This window comes from Nicotiana tabacum, chromosome 23, assembly GCF_000715075.1.
Source record: "Nicotiana tabacum cultivar K326 chromosome 23, ASM71507v2, whole genome shotgun sequence".
Classification (NCBI taxonomy): Eukaryota; Viridiplantae; Streptophyta; class Magnoliopsida; order Solanales; family Solanaceae; genus Nicotiana; species Nicotiana tabacum.
In genome coordinates, this window is record NC_134102.1 from 27,221,478 (window position 1) to 27,238,563 (window position 17,086).

A 17,086-nucleotide genomic window follows, 5' to 3' on the forward strand; every position below is an offset into this window, starting at 1 on the left:
AGTCACCACCAATCAACACACTAAGTCAATATTTTCCTACATGAACATTAATTGTTTATTTAAATTTAAAATATATTCTTTTATATTTGAGTTATGTGAAATTCTTTTTTTTTTCCAACAAAAAACAGAAGATACAATACTCCGTAGTAGCACATTAATGACACAAAAAAGAATAAAATGGTTCTTTAAATAAGGCATTAACTGCACAACTCTAATGTAGGCAAAATATTACTAGATGTCTATATCAAACTAATAAATACTCCTATAAGATGTATTTTAAGTTATAAATAATTCATTCGACCTAATTTTTAATTTTATGTGCGGATAATTAAATTTTGATTAACTATTTACTTGTGGAGTTGTGATAGTTATACCTGTTAATCGGGCCGGGCTGACCCGTTTACAACCCGGTTCAGCCCGGTTCAACCCGGTACTGTAGTGTGGGGGGCGGGCTGGGACGGGTTGGGCGGAGAGCGGGTTTCAAACGAACAGTTTTTTGATACCGGTGCACCGGAACCTGCTAAGCATGTTAACCCGTTAACGGATTTTTAACGGGCTACAGCCCAGTTCAGCCCTTTTTGTTTGGGATTTTTGGACCATTGCGAACGGTTAAATTCAAATATTATAAATTATCCTACTATTGCAAATGGTTTAGTTCATATTGCTGAAATTTCTCTTTTACTACAAAATTTGAAGAAGAAAGAAGGATATACTTCTGTTGTTGAATCTATGCTAGATAAGTTTAAACAATATTTCTATCCAATTCCCCCTATTTATCTAATTGGTATTATTTTAAACACTTCTATCAAAATGGCCACTTGTCGCCAATTAATTACTGCTTTATATTCTTATATGAATATTGGACCAACTGAAACTCCTGATATTGACTCTTGTATTTCTGATCTACACAAACATTTAGAAACATTATATAATTATTATGCTAACATCGTTGATGCTTATCTGATGTAGATGCAAATATTCCTTCAAGTTGGTTCCAACATCTAGGACCAGTGCTTTGGATGATAATGATGGTGTTGAAGATTATTTGATTTGGTCTACACTAGGGGAGCATCAACAAACCAGTAGCAGGAATATTGATGAACTTCAATTCTACTTGCAAAAGTCAGCAGATCCCCGCACAAAGGAATTTCTACCACTGGGTTGGTGGAGGAGCGACTCAAATCAATTTCATGTTCTTTCGGCCATGGCTCGAGGCGTGCTAAATGTGCTGATTTCAACAGCCGCATCAAAAAAGAACCTTACATATTGGTTTATGGTTCTGATTCAACCAATGTCGGAAACCAAGAACTTCATGTTGACATGGATGAATTTACAAAAGTGATGCAAAGCATGTGATGTACTATTTCTTTTTGTTATAATTGTTGTAAACTTTTAATTTGCAAGTTCAAAAATAACAAAATCAAAAAAGAACTTGCAACTTAATTTGAAGTATTATATATTATTCAATAAATATATCAAATGAAAGTTTTCGGAGCTTGATCCTTACATATTGCTTATTGATCTTATTAAATAATTTTTTGTAGCAACTTACTTTCAAATTTCAATTTTAAAATTGTAAAATTCAAATTTAAAATTTAAAACTTTAAAATTCAAAGTTTAATTCTAAGCCTTAAAAGTTTGCAAACACTAAAGTATCAATAACATTGAATAAGAAAAAAATTACTTTAAACAAAATTAAAAAAATTGCACGGCCCGATCCAGCCCGCTAAGCCCAAACTCGGACGGACAAAAAAATCCGAAAAAATACAACCCGCTGACGGCCCGCAACGTTAAACGGATGGGCTAATTTTTTTTGTGTCCAGCCCGTCCGTTAAACACCCATAACTATAAGCCAAGTAATGAAAGACATATTGGACAACAGGAAACATAATCATGATTTGGACTAAAAACTTCAAGTCGAGATTGGCAATTATATATAATTTGGATAAGAATCATTCTGTTTGATGTGCCTGTTTAGTGTTGAAGAAGGAGAATTTCTTTCTTGATTAAGTTGTGACGCTTTCTCTTTTCTTATAAGAATCACTGCTGATGATTGGAAATAAGAAGACATCTAGGTACCTCCAAATATAATCAATCAGTCGAGTCAAAACCCTAAATTCAACCCCACAAAAACTTTTTTTCACACGACAAAGACCAAAAGCCACGACATAATCGGATCACATTGTCTAGCTGTTCACAATATGGAAATCTTACAAACAATTAATTCAAGTAATTTATAAAACAATAATTTTACAAACATAAGGATAACTAATTCATTTCATCCCCAGTTAGCAACTGGAATATGGCAGCTTAGGCCGTGGCATCTGCAAATGTAATGAAGAAATAATACATCATTGCAATTGAGATATATAATCATTAATACAAAGGCATTAGCAAAAAAAGAGATAATCCTTGAATATATCCTTTTTCTTATTCTTTTTCCCTTTCCCTTTTTACTACTAAGATTTAATTTCTCTCCTTATAATGGGTGGTTAACGTTCCAAATAAATATACTTAAAAAACTTAAAGACTGATCTTTCTGCTGTCCAAATTGAAAGATTGGAAACTTTAGAAACAGAATTATTTTCAAAGGTTAAAGGAGGAAAACTATACGACACTAAGGGTGTGTTCGGTACGAATGTTTTCCAATTTTTTCATATTTAATTGGCTTAAATATTTTGGAAAATATTTTCGGAGGAAACTGTTTTCCTATAAAAAAAAGAAAAAATATTTTCCAAAACTTTTTCCAAAACTTTTTCCAACCTTTCCCATTCCCCATCCCCACCCACCCACCCCCAACCCCAACCCACCCTCGCCCTACCCCTACCCACCCACCCTAATAGTACTTTTTTTCATGTTATAGATAAGAGTATTTTTTTCATTTCAACAAATGAGTATTTTCTTTTCACGATAATTTTTTATTTATTATTTTAACAAAAAAAGTACTTTCTTTTCATGATGTAGGAAAAATATTTCCTTTCATTGCAACGAAATGATGTAGTAAAAAATATTTTCTTTTATTGCAACAAAAAGAGTATTTTCATGTTGTAGAAATAGTACTTTATTTTTCAACAAAAAAAGAGAGTATTTTTTTAGTTATATGGAGCACAAATTTCAACGTTATTTTTGCGTAAAAAAGTAAAGCAACACATTAGTTCCTTTGGGTTTGTGTGAATTTTTAGAAAAATAATTAAATTCTTGAAGAAAATAGAGTCATGAAAATGTTGGGTATTTGGGGGGGAGGGGGGAGGGGGAGGGCAGGAAATATAGGGACTTTGGGGTGAGGAGAGTAGCATAAAAAATTATTTTCTAAAAAAAAATTCTACTCTCTAACCAATCACTAGAAAATATTTTTCGGAAAAAAATTTTCACTCACCAACCAAACAAAAAAACATAAGTGATAAAACCACTCATTTTTCATGAAAATATTTTCTAGTAAAACATTTTACTTTGTCCCAAACACACCCTAAATTATTTGACAACTTATAGTTGGAAATATTTCTCATCCAAACCCAGGCACATTTTTGTAACCTTTGTCTAGCAATAAAAAGGGAAGCACAATAATCAAAGAGAAGAATCCGAAAGTGTCTTAGAGCAGCACAAGCAGAATTTCTTTTTTAAAAAGGAGAGAAAAAAAACAAGATAATAACAGCGAAAAATTTGTTACTTTATGTACTATATATATCAAGGTTGTCGAAGTCGTCCAACATGGAAAATGGACAGAAACCGAACCATCTTAAGGTCCTTACCTAGCATCACTTTTTAAAAGTTACTCGTCATAAACATTTTAATTAATTTTTTGATTATTTTTACACATATTAAAAAATTTATCTTTTATCGTTAGTTAATAATAAAATTGACCATATTATCCTTTATTTGTTCATAGGAAATATAACAAATACTCTTCGGCTCTTTACAGCTTTAAAAAAAAAAGTTAATTCCTTCTTGATATCTGAAAAAATAAAAATATTGTGGAACAAAAAATAAAGCCAAAAAATTAATTAAAGTAGATCGGACGGAGTAATGACTAAAAATGCTTGTGTATGTATGTGTGTCTGCCATTTTTTCTTAGATCAATGTAACATCACAAGTTGATCACACTGGGCCTTATAAATTTTAATTCATCAAGAAAATATGCAGAGTTACGACACCGGGTATCTAAGTTCAGCATCTTCTATACAAAGCATAAATTTATGCGTAAATATTCATTAAGTTGCAATAAATAATAGGTATGAATTCATAATTTTAAAAATATGATGAGTTCAATACTGAACCTTAAATGTTAAACTTATATCCTATATCTATCCGCCGTGGCGATATTTTTAAGATTTTGAATAATATACTCCTATAAGTTAAATAAAGAGAAAATAAAGGGATCTTAGCATGTTTTAGAATCTTGATATAACATTTCAATAGTAACCTATAGTGAAATTATTTTTAGTGGAGTTGTATTTAAATTATTAGGAAAGTATGCATACCTTGATCAAGTTGCAGAAGGGAAACGGAGTCAACTTTCACATGCTTAACGCAGGAAAGCCCAAGCATGCTAGCTGCTGCTTTCACCTGTTGAGTAGTAGTGCTGTTGTTCTTGCCTATTTTGCTTTCAATATCTGGATGTACCTTCCTTTTCATCACCCTCGTCATCAACTACCATGCACAAGCATCAGTTAATTATTGTTAAACGACTAAAAAAAATAACTATAGTATGTTACGTACTAAAAAAATTCTCACATAAGAATATTTTAATAAATCATATATTTGTTAGTTTTAAAATTTTACTAAGCAAATAATTACTTCTTAAAACTTTTAATATAATATTCATGTAAACCTGACAAATCGAATCAATCCAAACTGATATAGTTGGTTGGTTTTAATTTTGATAAAAATCGAATCAAACCCGGTCCATATATACCCCGATTAAAACCAGTTTCTCACAACTTTTCTCTACATTATGGATGCTATCATCTGACAGGGAAAAAGAAACATAATCTTTTCCTCGAGAAAAGGAAAAAACCAAGGATGGGAGGTTTATGCTCTCTCCTTTTAAAAAAGAAAAATAGATTATGATAAATGTGTTCTCATTGCATCAAAGATAACCTTAAATGGACGAGACTCCTCTCCATTTCTCATTCTCTCCTTTTTCCCAGGTTCCTATTTGGATTTGTTGGTAAAAATAGGACAAACACTAACATTAAAAGCATGCATGCACGCAGTCAAAGAAAAAACGAAAAATAAAAAGGAGAGAAAAAAAATCTCCACTCACTTGTTGTAGCTTTTGGATCGGACGTGAATCCTCCTTAACTCGAGGAATTAGCAATTTAGCGAAAGAAGTTCCATTCTTCACTTGTGAAGAAGGTTTCTTTGTGTAAAATTCTTCTTCCTTTTTGCTTGGATTTGGCTTAAGGTTGTTGTGATGATCAGAATCAGCTGAAAAAAGGTCTGCTAGAGTAATCCTTTCTTTTTTCAGCATCTTATTGCTCTCTAAAGAGTTCTTTGACTCAAAGACCAGTATCTCATTTTCTTTTGTAGCCTCAATTACTTCATCATCTCCATTTGCATATATCAATGGGTACACTTCTTCATTTTCCTCTTGATGATTAGTGACAGTAACTTCACATTGTCCAATATTTTCCACTGAGTAATATTCTTCCTCAAGTGATTCTTCTACTTCTTCTTCTTCAATGTATATGCCACTTTGATCTTGTACATTTTTCAGTGGATCAAACCCAAATGTGCCAATTGTTAGGATTCCTCCTTTCCAACTATCTAACATATGTGCAATGGAAGCATCTTGAAGAAGAACTTGTGCGTCACCGATAATCTCATTGATCTCATCTTTCTTCACATTCCGACTGACTATTCCATCTGTTAAGTTAAAGCGTATTCAGAATTTAAACTTTGATAAATTCATTCTTTTAAAGATTCTTATCACTTAACGTATTGTACTTTATACGTTATGCTAATAACTTTATATATATATATATATATATATATATATATATTAATATTTTATATCATATGACGGATTTCAGATGAAGTATAAAATCTTGAACAAACACTACTTTCTTGAAGGAAAAAAAATTAAGTGTAATATTTTGTAAATTTAAATGAAGAAGAAAGCTAGTATCACCTTTCTGATAAAATTTCCGGTGCACCCAATTTAAGATCTACGTCAAGAAAGAAAGCATAGTTAATAAAAAAAAAAAAGATATGAACTCCAAAGAATTAGAGGGGAGAAGGAAAATAAAGAAAGAAAAAAGAATACTTGTGAGTTTTAAATCCTATAATTGAATTGAAACTGTACGTACCTTCATTTCTTTTCTCCTTTCGGGATCTGTTCAATTCAGTGGCAATGGAGTTGACTGAAGTTGGAAATTAATGCGTGACACAGTGAATAACTAGTGCATCTATTGGCCAACTAAGAAAATGTGGAGAGGGGTCATATTTTAGATGGTTTGAATTGTTGACACGTGTAAGTGGAAGGGTGGGCCCCCTACTAGAGTAGGCAATGTTCAGATATTGTAAGGCATGGCATGTTTCATCAAAATACTACGTTTGATATCTATGGCTTTATCGAAGGCGTCCAAGTGCCTCCAAATGACGTTCATGCCCTCTCTTTAAAATTACAACTTTCATTGTCACATACCTTTAACAAGATATTTGAGAAACAATTTAAGTTATATATACACACCACAGTATCGTATTTTTAATACTTATTTGTGTAAGTTAATTGCTTATAGCAAAATTTTCTTGTATTTTTCAAACTTACTATACGAAGCTTGATATCAGCGGCGGACTCAGGATTTAAAGATCGTCGGTGTACTTTTTGATTCAATCAAAATCTACTTTGTATATAGAATGCCCACTATTAATATATTACTATTTTCTAAAGACATATACACTGCAACACAGCCTTATAGCGGCGACAAAAGCCGATATAACATCCCTTAACGTCGCTGCTACATGTTATTAGTGGCGACATTAATGTTGCTACAAGCAAAATCGAAATTGAAAGGTATTTGTGGCGACATCAAAGGTCGCCGCTAAAAGCGCATATTTTGCGGCGACATAATTGCCACAAAAGGTAAAAAAGCTCGCTACAAAAGTGGTTCCACAAGAATAAAAATTTAGCTGGGTCGCCACTGCTATTCATCTTTAGCGGCGACTAAGATCGCTGCTAAAATATTTTTGTAGTGGCAAGTTAATGTCGCCACTATAAATGACTGTTAGTAGCGACTCGTGTCGCTACAATATAATAAATCATGAAAGACATAATAACTTTCTGTATCTACTAAAGTCACTGCAAAAGAAATAAACCAACAGTGGCAAATTTAATATTGCAACAATTACTAATATTTTGTGACAAAATAATGTCGCCACTAAAACCTATCTTCTCAAAAGCTATATAATAACCGAAATTATATATATTTCCAGTAGAAACCGAATTTTCTAAATTTAATGATTGTATATTCACATCAATTGACTACCAATATTAAAAGCAACCAATAATATTTAAAAAACACCAAAAAAAATTCTCAAACTGAATATTATAAATATTTTCATTACTAAAAAGTCAATTACATAATACTACACGATACTTCATTGTGCATTATAATTGTACGCATATACATATCCCAAAAAAGATAAAATATTAAGTGCCTTGTAATTGCTCCTTGGTCGACACCATCCTTGAACGATACCATTGTTTAAGTGCCTTATCCCTTCTAAAAAAAATAATATATATATAAGGAACATATATAATGAGATTTTTTATATCAAAAAACATCCATAGAAAAATTTCAAGCATAACAAAAGGGGGTCTAAACGCTATAGCCTGTAGGTATTGTCTAAATGCATATAATGAGAATCTTATTATGCATATCAATTTCAATATTAACCTTCTCCATGCCTTCCTTTTGAAATTCTATTTTAGTCGTTGACAGAGGAAGGAAGGGGGAAGGTGAGGTAGGAGGCTGGTGGAGAGAAATGAACAGGTATAAGCGATGTAGCCTGTAGGTATTGGAGGAGATTGAGTATAAAAGGGAGACAACTAAATTAGGCTCAATTTTCACCTGGTGGCAGGAATGCAAAAGGTGGTCACAATCGATCACTACTAACAAAATAAAAGTTGAAACTTTTCATCTATCCATAAGAACCAGATGTGCAGAGAACCATCTCAAAGGTAAGAATCTCTGGTCTAATATTTCAGTAGTCCAACTTGGTGGCACTACCAGATAGGACCCAAAACAGGGCAGAGTTATCCTTCTCCACCAGTACATTGTTCATGAAAGCGATTCAAACGACATGAATGAACCAGCCTTTTTAAGGTGGCCTACTGAACATGTATTGGTTTTGGTTCAAAATGGTAAAGTCATTGCGTAGAAATCCAGAGAAAACAACCTAAGCACAAATAAGAAATAAAATATAACAAACAAAACAAATTTACATCCTAAGATCAATCAAGGATTGTCGGCTGCCCTTCAGTTGCAAAAGAAAAAGATTATGCTAAGTGAAAAATGAAGTATCGACACACATAAAATTAAATACATTGCACCTGGAAGAACGTTGAATATAGAACAAAAATATCATCATTAGCAGACCATCTAGGAAAAAATAGATCGACACTCAGATCTTTAGGTGAAAATATACATTGAGTAAACATAGTCTAAAAAAGACATTCAAATCATATGGAAAAAAAACTCATTCACTAATTATAAGAAAGTATTTTGCTGTTGAAACTGACACATAGTCTAAAAAAGATAACATTTTTTATTTTTTTGCTAGACCAAAATCTTCCAAACCCAAAATTGCACATTCAACAAGTAGCTCAATACAGTATTCATAATTTATTCTGAAAGCTATAATTTTATAATATTCCAATCAATATTGTTGTGTACAAATACAAAGAGGGACGACCCCAAAAAAGAAAAACATAGAAAAATAAAAAACCTCAGATTGAAGGTTCGAACAAAACCCAGCTAAAAATTATCAAAACAAATAATCTGAAAATGCACATAACCACATAAGAACAAAGAAAGAATGAAATACTAAACATGCAATCACAATAACAACACCAAAGGGTCTTTCAAGAAGAAACTTTCACTTATTTCAGAAAATTATATAGCTGAGAGTTTGGTCAAGACTTAGAATCAGCAAATAACAACACTTAGATGACACAATCTATACGAATTCTTGTAAATATTCAAATGTGTCAAAGAAATTTGAGATGAAATATGAGAATACAAATGTAAAAACATTAAGATAATAATTATTGCTAGCTGCATGTTAAAAATTTTGCCTTCTAGAATCATTATAAAGAACCCCAAATGTAAAAATTTTCCTTCATTCTTGTTGTATTTGGAAAATCCTAAGAAAACCCAAAAAACTTTCGTATAACCCAAAAGAAAAATAAAAGTATTAGGGATTTGAACACATATATGATTTGAGCTTTTGGGTCAGTAACTAGATGCAGAGAAACAGAGCAGCAAACATAGTTCTTCCTTTAATTAGGAGTTGAGAAATGGAGCATCTATATGAGATTCACATTTTCTAATTTTAGGAATTTTGAGCAGAGAGGGATTTTGAATAGAGAGAGGGTTTCTAGTGAGAGAGGCAACAATTTTGGCCATTTAGGCCTTCTGTTCTTTTAATGATAAGCGCTTCAATTCTTTGTTTCTTTTTAAAAAAATAATAATAATAATAATAACTAAGTAATAGAGGCGACCCTGTCGCTCCAAAATATAATTAACGGCGACAATTTTAAAGTCGCCACAAAATTCGTGGAGCCAAAATTTTGTTCTCGTGGGAATAAAATATTTCAGCCTTTAGTTGCACATATCAGAGGTGACCTAATAAAGTCGCTACTAAATATTGTCATTTTGTAGCAATATTTAAAGTCGCTGCTAAAACTATAACTTGTGTTACAACCAAATGGGTCGCCACAATATGTCGCCATAATAAGTCCAGTTTCTTGTAGTGATATATTTTTTCATGGAATTTTTGTCAAACTCTGCGGGTGCTGGTGAATCCTCTATGTGACGACCCAATATATTATTTTGAATACTAGCCCTTATTTTTGTATTTTCAGACCTCTATTAGCTCCATTTGATATTTCTTAATTTGCTTGCGTTGTCAGAGCCTTTTTCCGAAAAGTTTTTATGTAATTATTTTTAAGAAAATATGATTTTTTGCTTTAAAAATAACTTAAGTTGACCACAGTCAATATTTTATGTAAACGATATCAGATCGGTATTTTGACGATCCCAATAGGTCCGTATCGCGATTTTTGGACTTGGGCGTATGCCCAGAATAGAATTCGGAGGTCCCTAGGTTAATTTTACTTGTTTTGCCGAAAGCTAGTAGCTTAAAGGTTTGGAAATTTCTTAGGTTTGACCATAGATTGACTTTATGGTTATAGGGTTCTATTTTGGTTTCGAGACTTAGTATAGGTCCGTTTTACTATTTGAAAATTATCTGCACAATTTGGTACAAATCGGAGTTGGTTTGATAAGATTCGAACGTGCAGTTGTGATTTTAAAGTTTCTTAAGTTTTCTTTGAAATTTCATGCATTCTGATGTCTGATTCGTAGTTCGAGATGTTATTTGGGTGTTTTGATTGCGCGTGTGATAAAACGATAGGTCACTTTGAGTTTTAACCTTCATTTCCATGTTCCGAGACCTCGAATAGCTCCATTTAGCCTTCCTTGATTTGCATGTGCAGTCCGTGTCTTGTTTTGGATATTTTTTATGTGAAAAACCGAAGAAAATGTGAAAATTTTCCTTAAAACTCATTTGATTAACTACGGTTAACGTTTTGTGTAAATGGATCCGGATCATTATTTTGAAGGTTCCGGTGGGTTCGTATCATGATTTGTGACTTGAGAGTATGTCCGGAATCGAATTCGGAAGTCCCTAACTTGAATTAACAAAACTTGTTGAAAACTAGTAATTTGAAGGCTAAAAGAATTCCAAAGTTTGACCGTAGGTTGAGTTTGTTACTACCGGGTTCGAATTTTGGTTTCGAAACTTGGTATAGGTTCATTTCACTATTTATGACTTGTCTGCAAAATTTGTTGCCAAACGGAGTTGATGACGTGATTCAGACGTCCGGTTGTAAATTTGCATGTTCTTGAGTTTCTTTGAAAATATTATTCATTTTGATGTCCGATTCGTAGTTGTAGGTGTTATTTTGGTATTTTGATTACGCGAGCAAGTTCATATGATGTTATTACACTTGTGTGCATGTTTGGTCTGGAGTCCCGAGGGCTCGAGTGAGTTTCGGACGCGTAGCGGAGTGTTTGATAGAGTTAGGAGTCTGCAGTTTTTTTTTTGCACAGACCTCAGTTCTCGCATTTGCGAGCATAGGCTCTTATTTACCATAGTAGGAGGAACTCAATCAGGTTCGTATTTGCGAACAGTTTCTTCGTATTTGCAATAGGGTGCTGGGGTGGGCTGGTTAGCATTTGCGATCAAAGTGGTCGCATTTGCGGTTGTCCCATGTTCGCATTTGCGAACAAAACCATTGCATTTGCGATGGCAGCAGAGATGTGAGCTCTTCGCATTTGTGAGGGAATTCTCGCATTTGCAAACCCCAGGTCGCATTTGCGACATCTGCGCCTGGACAAAAAGCTGAGAAAACGGGATTTAGCTCATTTCTTACAAATTCTCAACCCTAAACACCCTAGAGGCAATTTTCTAAGAAGATTTTCTTTCCAAAAATATTGGTAAGCAACTTTAATCTATGTTTTTTCAATTACCATTACTATCCAAGTGTTTTCAATATTAAATCTAGGATTTTCATGGTAGAGATTAGGGATTTGGGTAGAATTAGAAATTTTTATAAAATTGAGATTTAGACCTCAAATTGAGGTTGGATTTTGAAAGTAATCACATAATCGGGCTCAGTGCTGAATGGGTAATTGGATTTTGGTCCGAATCTTGGGTTTTGACCAAGCGAGTCCGGGGTTGACTTTTGTTGACCTTTTAAAAAAGAATAAAGATCTTTACTTTATGTATTGTAATTGATTTTCCTATCATTGTTTGATGTTATTAAGTCGATTTTGGTTAGATTCGATTGGTTTGGAGGAAGAATTTAGAGGAAAGGCGGTTGAGCTTTGATTTGATTGCGGAGTGAGGTAAGTGTTGGGTCTAACCTTGATTTGATGAAATTAGGAACTCTTGAACTATATGTTATGTGAATTATGTGTGTATTGGCGTATATGCGAGGTGACGAGTGTATATACACCGTCAAAATAATTGTTTCTATGCTTCCTGTATTTCATTAATTATCTTATTCCATGTCTTAACTGTTACATTCTTTAATTGCTTTCTATGCCGTAACTTGTTACTTGTCATTAATTACTCTTGTATTGAAATATTCGTTTCTTCCACGATTTTATGATTAATTGCTACTTGCCTTAATTGTCTTACCTGTATACTTTAATTATCATATATTACGCTTGTCTGGTTGCTTTTGTATTAATTGTAGTATTCCTTGATTTGGTACGAGGTTCCTTTATTGCCTTGCTTTCATATTCTTTAATCGTAGAGATTCTTGTGAATTGAGTTGTTGAATTGATTACATTTATTGATTTTGTTTAAGGATCGGGTTACATGCCGCAATGGTTGTAATATGGTGGAATAAGGGAGGATTTGATATTGATATGGTGGGATCGAGTTGCACGTCGCAACGGATTTTACATGTTATTTGGTTATGATGAAATAAGGGAGGATTATGATATTGATTCTAATTATATGGTGGGATCGGGTTGCGCGCCGCAACAGAGTTTACATGTTATTCTTGATATTGATATGGTGAAATAAGGAAGGGTTGTGTTTGTACGGTGGGATCGGGGTGCGCGCCATAATGGATTGTATGTGTGTTGTACTCATTGTTGCATTGTGTTAGCTTTCAGTATTTTCAAATAAGATTTTGAGGACTGATATTTCTGGATTCACTTATTCCGAGGATTGAGTTTGTTTTCATCAGTTAACTGCTTTGTCGTTATTTCCTATCTTCCTTTCCTGTTGTTATTATTATTATTATACTGCGTACAAGTTATTGTAAGTGACTAGCTTTAGCCTCGTCACTACTTTGTCGAGGTTAGGCTCGGCACTTACAGAGTACATGACATCGGTTGTACTCATACTACACTCTACATTTCTTGTGCAGATTTTGGAGTCGGTCCTAGCGACGGTCAGTAGATTGCTCAGATTGATTGCTTGGTGGAGACTTGAGGTACAGATGCACGACGTTCGCTGCCCTGAAGTCCCCTTCTACATCATTCTAGTTGTTTACTTTATTTCATATAGTTATGCTTTCATTCAAACTTTTATTTGTAGCATTGTAGTCGCTTGTGTACTTGTGACATCAGTTCTGGGATTGCATCTGAATATCGGTGTTATTTTTGTTTACTCACTCTATTTTTGTTTATTCAGTTTCGTAGTTATCATTTAATGTGAATTGTTTAAAAATGGCTAAAAACTATTCTAACTTTGGCTTGCCTAGCAAGCGAAATGTTAGGCACCATCACGGTCCTGAGGGTGGAAATTCCAGGTCGTGACAAATTGGTATCAGAGCACTAGGTTGCCTAGGTCTCATGAGTCACGAGCAAGCTTAGTAGAGTCTGGAGGATCAGTATGGAGATGTCTGTACTTATCTTCCAGAGGCTATGGAGTTTAGGAAAAATTTCACTTCTTTCCTTCTCTATCGTGCGATTTTATTCTATCATTGATGATTGAAACATTATATTCTTGTTCTCTCGCAGATGGAAAGAACACGCATATCATCTACAGCCGGACAGGAGCCGGGCGCCCTTATGGCAGCTACTACCAGGAGCAGAGGCCGAGGTAGAGGCAGAGCTCAGCCTATAGCTGGAGCAACAACACCCACAGTGGAGCCTTCGATTGATCACGAAGAGCAGGTTCCAGCTCAGACTGTACCCGTCGGACCAGCTCAGGTCCTGGAGGGGTTCATAGCCACTCCAGTGCTTCAGGACGCTCTAGTCCATTTGCTGGGCCTTATGGAGAGGGTGGCCCAGACCGGTACATTCCCGTGGCACCACCCTTCTCTCGGGCTGGGGGAGGAGCACAGACTCCCGCTACTCACACCTCGGAGCAGGCGGCTCCCCAGTATCAGACTCCAGCAGCCTCGCCAGTTGGGTGGTTAAGCCGATTATTGCGTCACAGGCCGGTGATAGGCCCGCTATGTCTTCTGAGGCTTTGTTGAGGTTAGACAGGTTTACCAAGATCTTTCCTATTCATTTCAGTGGTGCACCTTCTGAGGACCCACAAGATTATCTAGACCGTTGCCACTAGGTGTTGCGGAACATGGGTATAGTTGAGACCAATATGGTCAATTTTGCAGTGTTTCAGATGACTGGTTCTACCAAGAGATGGTGGAGAGATTATATGTTGACTAGACCAGCTGGTTCGACTGCACTTACCTGGGATCAGTTTTCACAGGTATTTCTAGAGAAGCTCATCCCTGTCACTCTGAGAGAGGATTACTGCAGGCAGTTTGAGCATCTTCAGTAGGGTATTATGATTGTTACCCAGTACGAGACTCAATTTGTGGACCTAGCTTGCCATGTCATTATCTTACTCCCTATTGAGAGGGAGAGAGTGAAGAGATTCATTGATGGGCTCAGTTTCACTATCAGGCTACAGATGACCAAGGAGACTAGAGATGATATTACTTTCTAGAGGGCCGTAGATATTTCTAGACCGATCGAGATGGTTCGTGGTCTAGATAGGGGCCGGTGTCTGATAAAAGGCCTCGTCATTCCGGTAGTTTCAGTGGTGCCTCATCTGGAGGCAGGGGTACTTTTGGTACAGGTCATCCTCTCAAGCCATTTCAGTCAACGCTTCAGGCATCTCATAGTGCTCTAGAGAGTCGTAGTCCTTATGTACCTTAATCTGGGCAGCCAGCCTATAATGCACCATCAGCTCCTATCAGTGCGCCTCCGATTCAGAGCTATCATCATGGTTATCCGACCCGTTTGGGTCAACTTCAGCTTCAGCAGCCATAATAGCAGGATAGGTGTTTTGAGTGTGGAGGTACTTGACACATTAGGAGGTTCTGTACGAGATTGTTGGGTGGCATGCCACAGTAGAGTTCTCGTGCCATGGTCCTGGCACAGGTTGCTCCACAACCCGCTCAGCCATCTAGAGGCAGGGGCTAGGCAGCCAGAGGTGGATTCCAGCCAGCTAGAGGCCGTCCAGAGACGTAGGTCAGAGTGGTAGGGCTCAACCCCAATTTTATGCTTTCCCAGCTAGGCCTGAGGCCGAGTCATCTGACTCTGTTATCACAGGTATTGTTCCAGTTTTCCATAGAGATGCTTCAGTTCTATTTGATCCGGGCTCTACTTATTCCTACGTGTCATCCTATTTTGCTTCATATAAGGTTGTGCCTCGTGATTCTTTAAGTGCTCTTGTGTATGTATCCACGCCTGTAGGAGATTCTATTATTGTAGATCGCATCTATCGCTCGTGTGTGATTACTATTGGGAGTCATGAGACTAGCGTAGATCTCCTACTTCTTGATATAGTAGATTTTGATGTTATCTTGGGTATGGATTGGCTATCACCTTATCATGTTATATTCGATTGTCACCTTATCATGCTATATTGGACTATCACGCCAAGACGGTGACCTTAGCCATGCCAGGGTTTCCTCAATTAGAGTGGAGAGGGACTGCTAGCCATTCTACCAACAGGGTTATTTCTTATGTCAAGGCTCGACATATGGTCGAGAAGGGATGCCCAGCTTATTTGGCCCATGTTCGTGATTCGAGTGCAGAGTTTCCTCAGTACTAGTTGTGGACTGTCACGCCAAGACGGTGACCTTGATAAGGGATTCATTAGACCTAGTGTCTCGCCCTGGGTTACACCCGCATTGTTCGTGAAGAAGAAAGATGGGGCGATGAGGATATGTATAGACTATCGGCAGTTGAACAAAGTCACCATCAAGAACAAGTATATGTTATCGAGGATCAATGACTTATTTGATCAGCTTCAGGGTGCCAAGGTATTTTTGAAGAATGATTTGTGGTATGGCTATCGTTAGTTGACGATTAGGGCATCGGATGTCCCTACGACAGCTTTTCGAACTCGGTATGGGCATTATGAGTTCCTAGTGATGTCATTTGGGATGACAAATGCCCCAACAGCATTTATGGATTAGATGAATCGGGTATTCAAGCCCTATTTGGATTCTTTTGTGATCATATTCATTGATGATATCTTGATCTACTCCCATAGTCGAGATGAGTATAAACAGCATCTTCGGATTGTACTTCAAACTCTGAGAGATAGTCAGTTATATGCCAAGTTTTCAAAGTGTGAGTTTTGGTTAGATTCAGTCACCTTTTTGGGGCATGTTGTATCGGTAGAGGGCAATAAAGTGGATCATAAAAATATTGAGGCAGTTCAAAACTGGCCTAGACCTACTTCAGCTACATATATCCGGAGTTTTCTGGGTTTGGCAGGTTATTATCGCCGGTTCATGGAGGGGTTTTCATCCATAGCAACCTCATTGGCTAGATTGACCCAGAAGGGTGCCCTACTCAGATGGTCGGATGAGTGTGAGTTGAGCTTTAAGAAGATCAATACTGCTTTGACTACGGCGCCAGTCTTGGTATTGCACACAGGTTCAGGATCCTACACGGTGTATTGTGATGCATCTCATATTGAGCTCGGTGCAGAAGAATTATCATGTTCATGACTTAGAGTTTGTAGCCAATGTTCATGCGCTGAAGATTTGGAGGAACTATCTTTATGGCGTGTCATGTGAGGTATTCACGGAACATCGGAGTCTACATTATTTGTTCAAGACAAAGGATCTCAACTTGAGGCAGAGGAGGTGGTTGAAGCTGTTGAAAGACTATGATATCACCATTTTGTATCATCCAGGGAAGGCCAAATGTGGTGGATGATGCCTTGTGTAGAAAGGTTGTGAGTATGGGTAGCCTTGCGCATATTCCAGTTGGTGAGAGGCCACTTGCATCAGATGTTCAGGCTTTGGCCAATTAGTTCGTGAGGTTCGATAGTTTGGAGCCCAGTCGTGTTTTAGCTTGCACAATCGCTC

The 17,086-nt window shown here is 36.0% G+C and overlaps 1 protein-coding gene across 1 annotated transcript; it reads right to left on the reverse strand.

Annotated features, from left to right (window-relative positions):
• Nucleotides 1-2,117: 2,117 nt before the first annotated feature.
• Nucleotides 2,118-6,446, reverse strand: LOC107797841 (protein TILLER ANGLE CONTROL 1). The gene is made up of 5 exons (XM_016620764.2): nucleotides 6,309-6,446; nucleotides 6,131-6,167; nucleotides 5,264-5,865; nucleotides 4,479-4,647; nucleotides 2,118-2,324 (listed from the first exon to the last, which is right to left on the reverse strand). Exons 1-5 carry the CDS (start codon nucleotides 6,312-6,314, stop codon nucleotides 2,311-2,313), a joined length of 828 nt encoding a protein of 275 aa, XP_016476250.1. The 5' UTR covers nucleotides 6,315-6,446; the 3' UTR covers nucleotides 2,118-2,310.
• Between the last annotated feature and the right edge of the window lie 10,640 nt (nucleotides 6,447-17,086).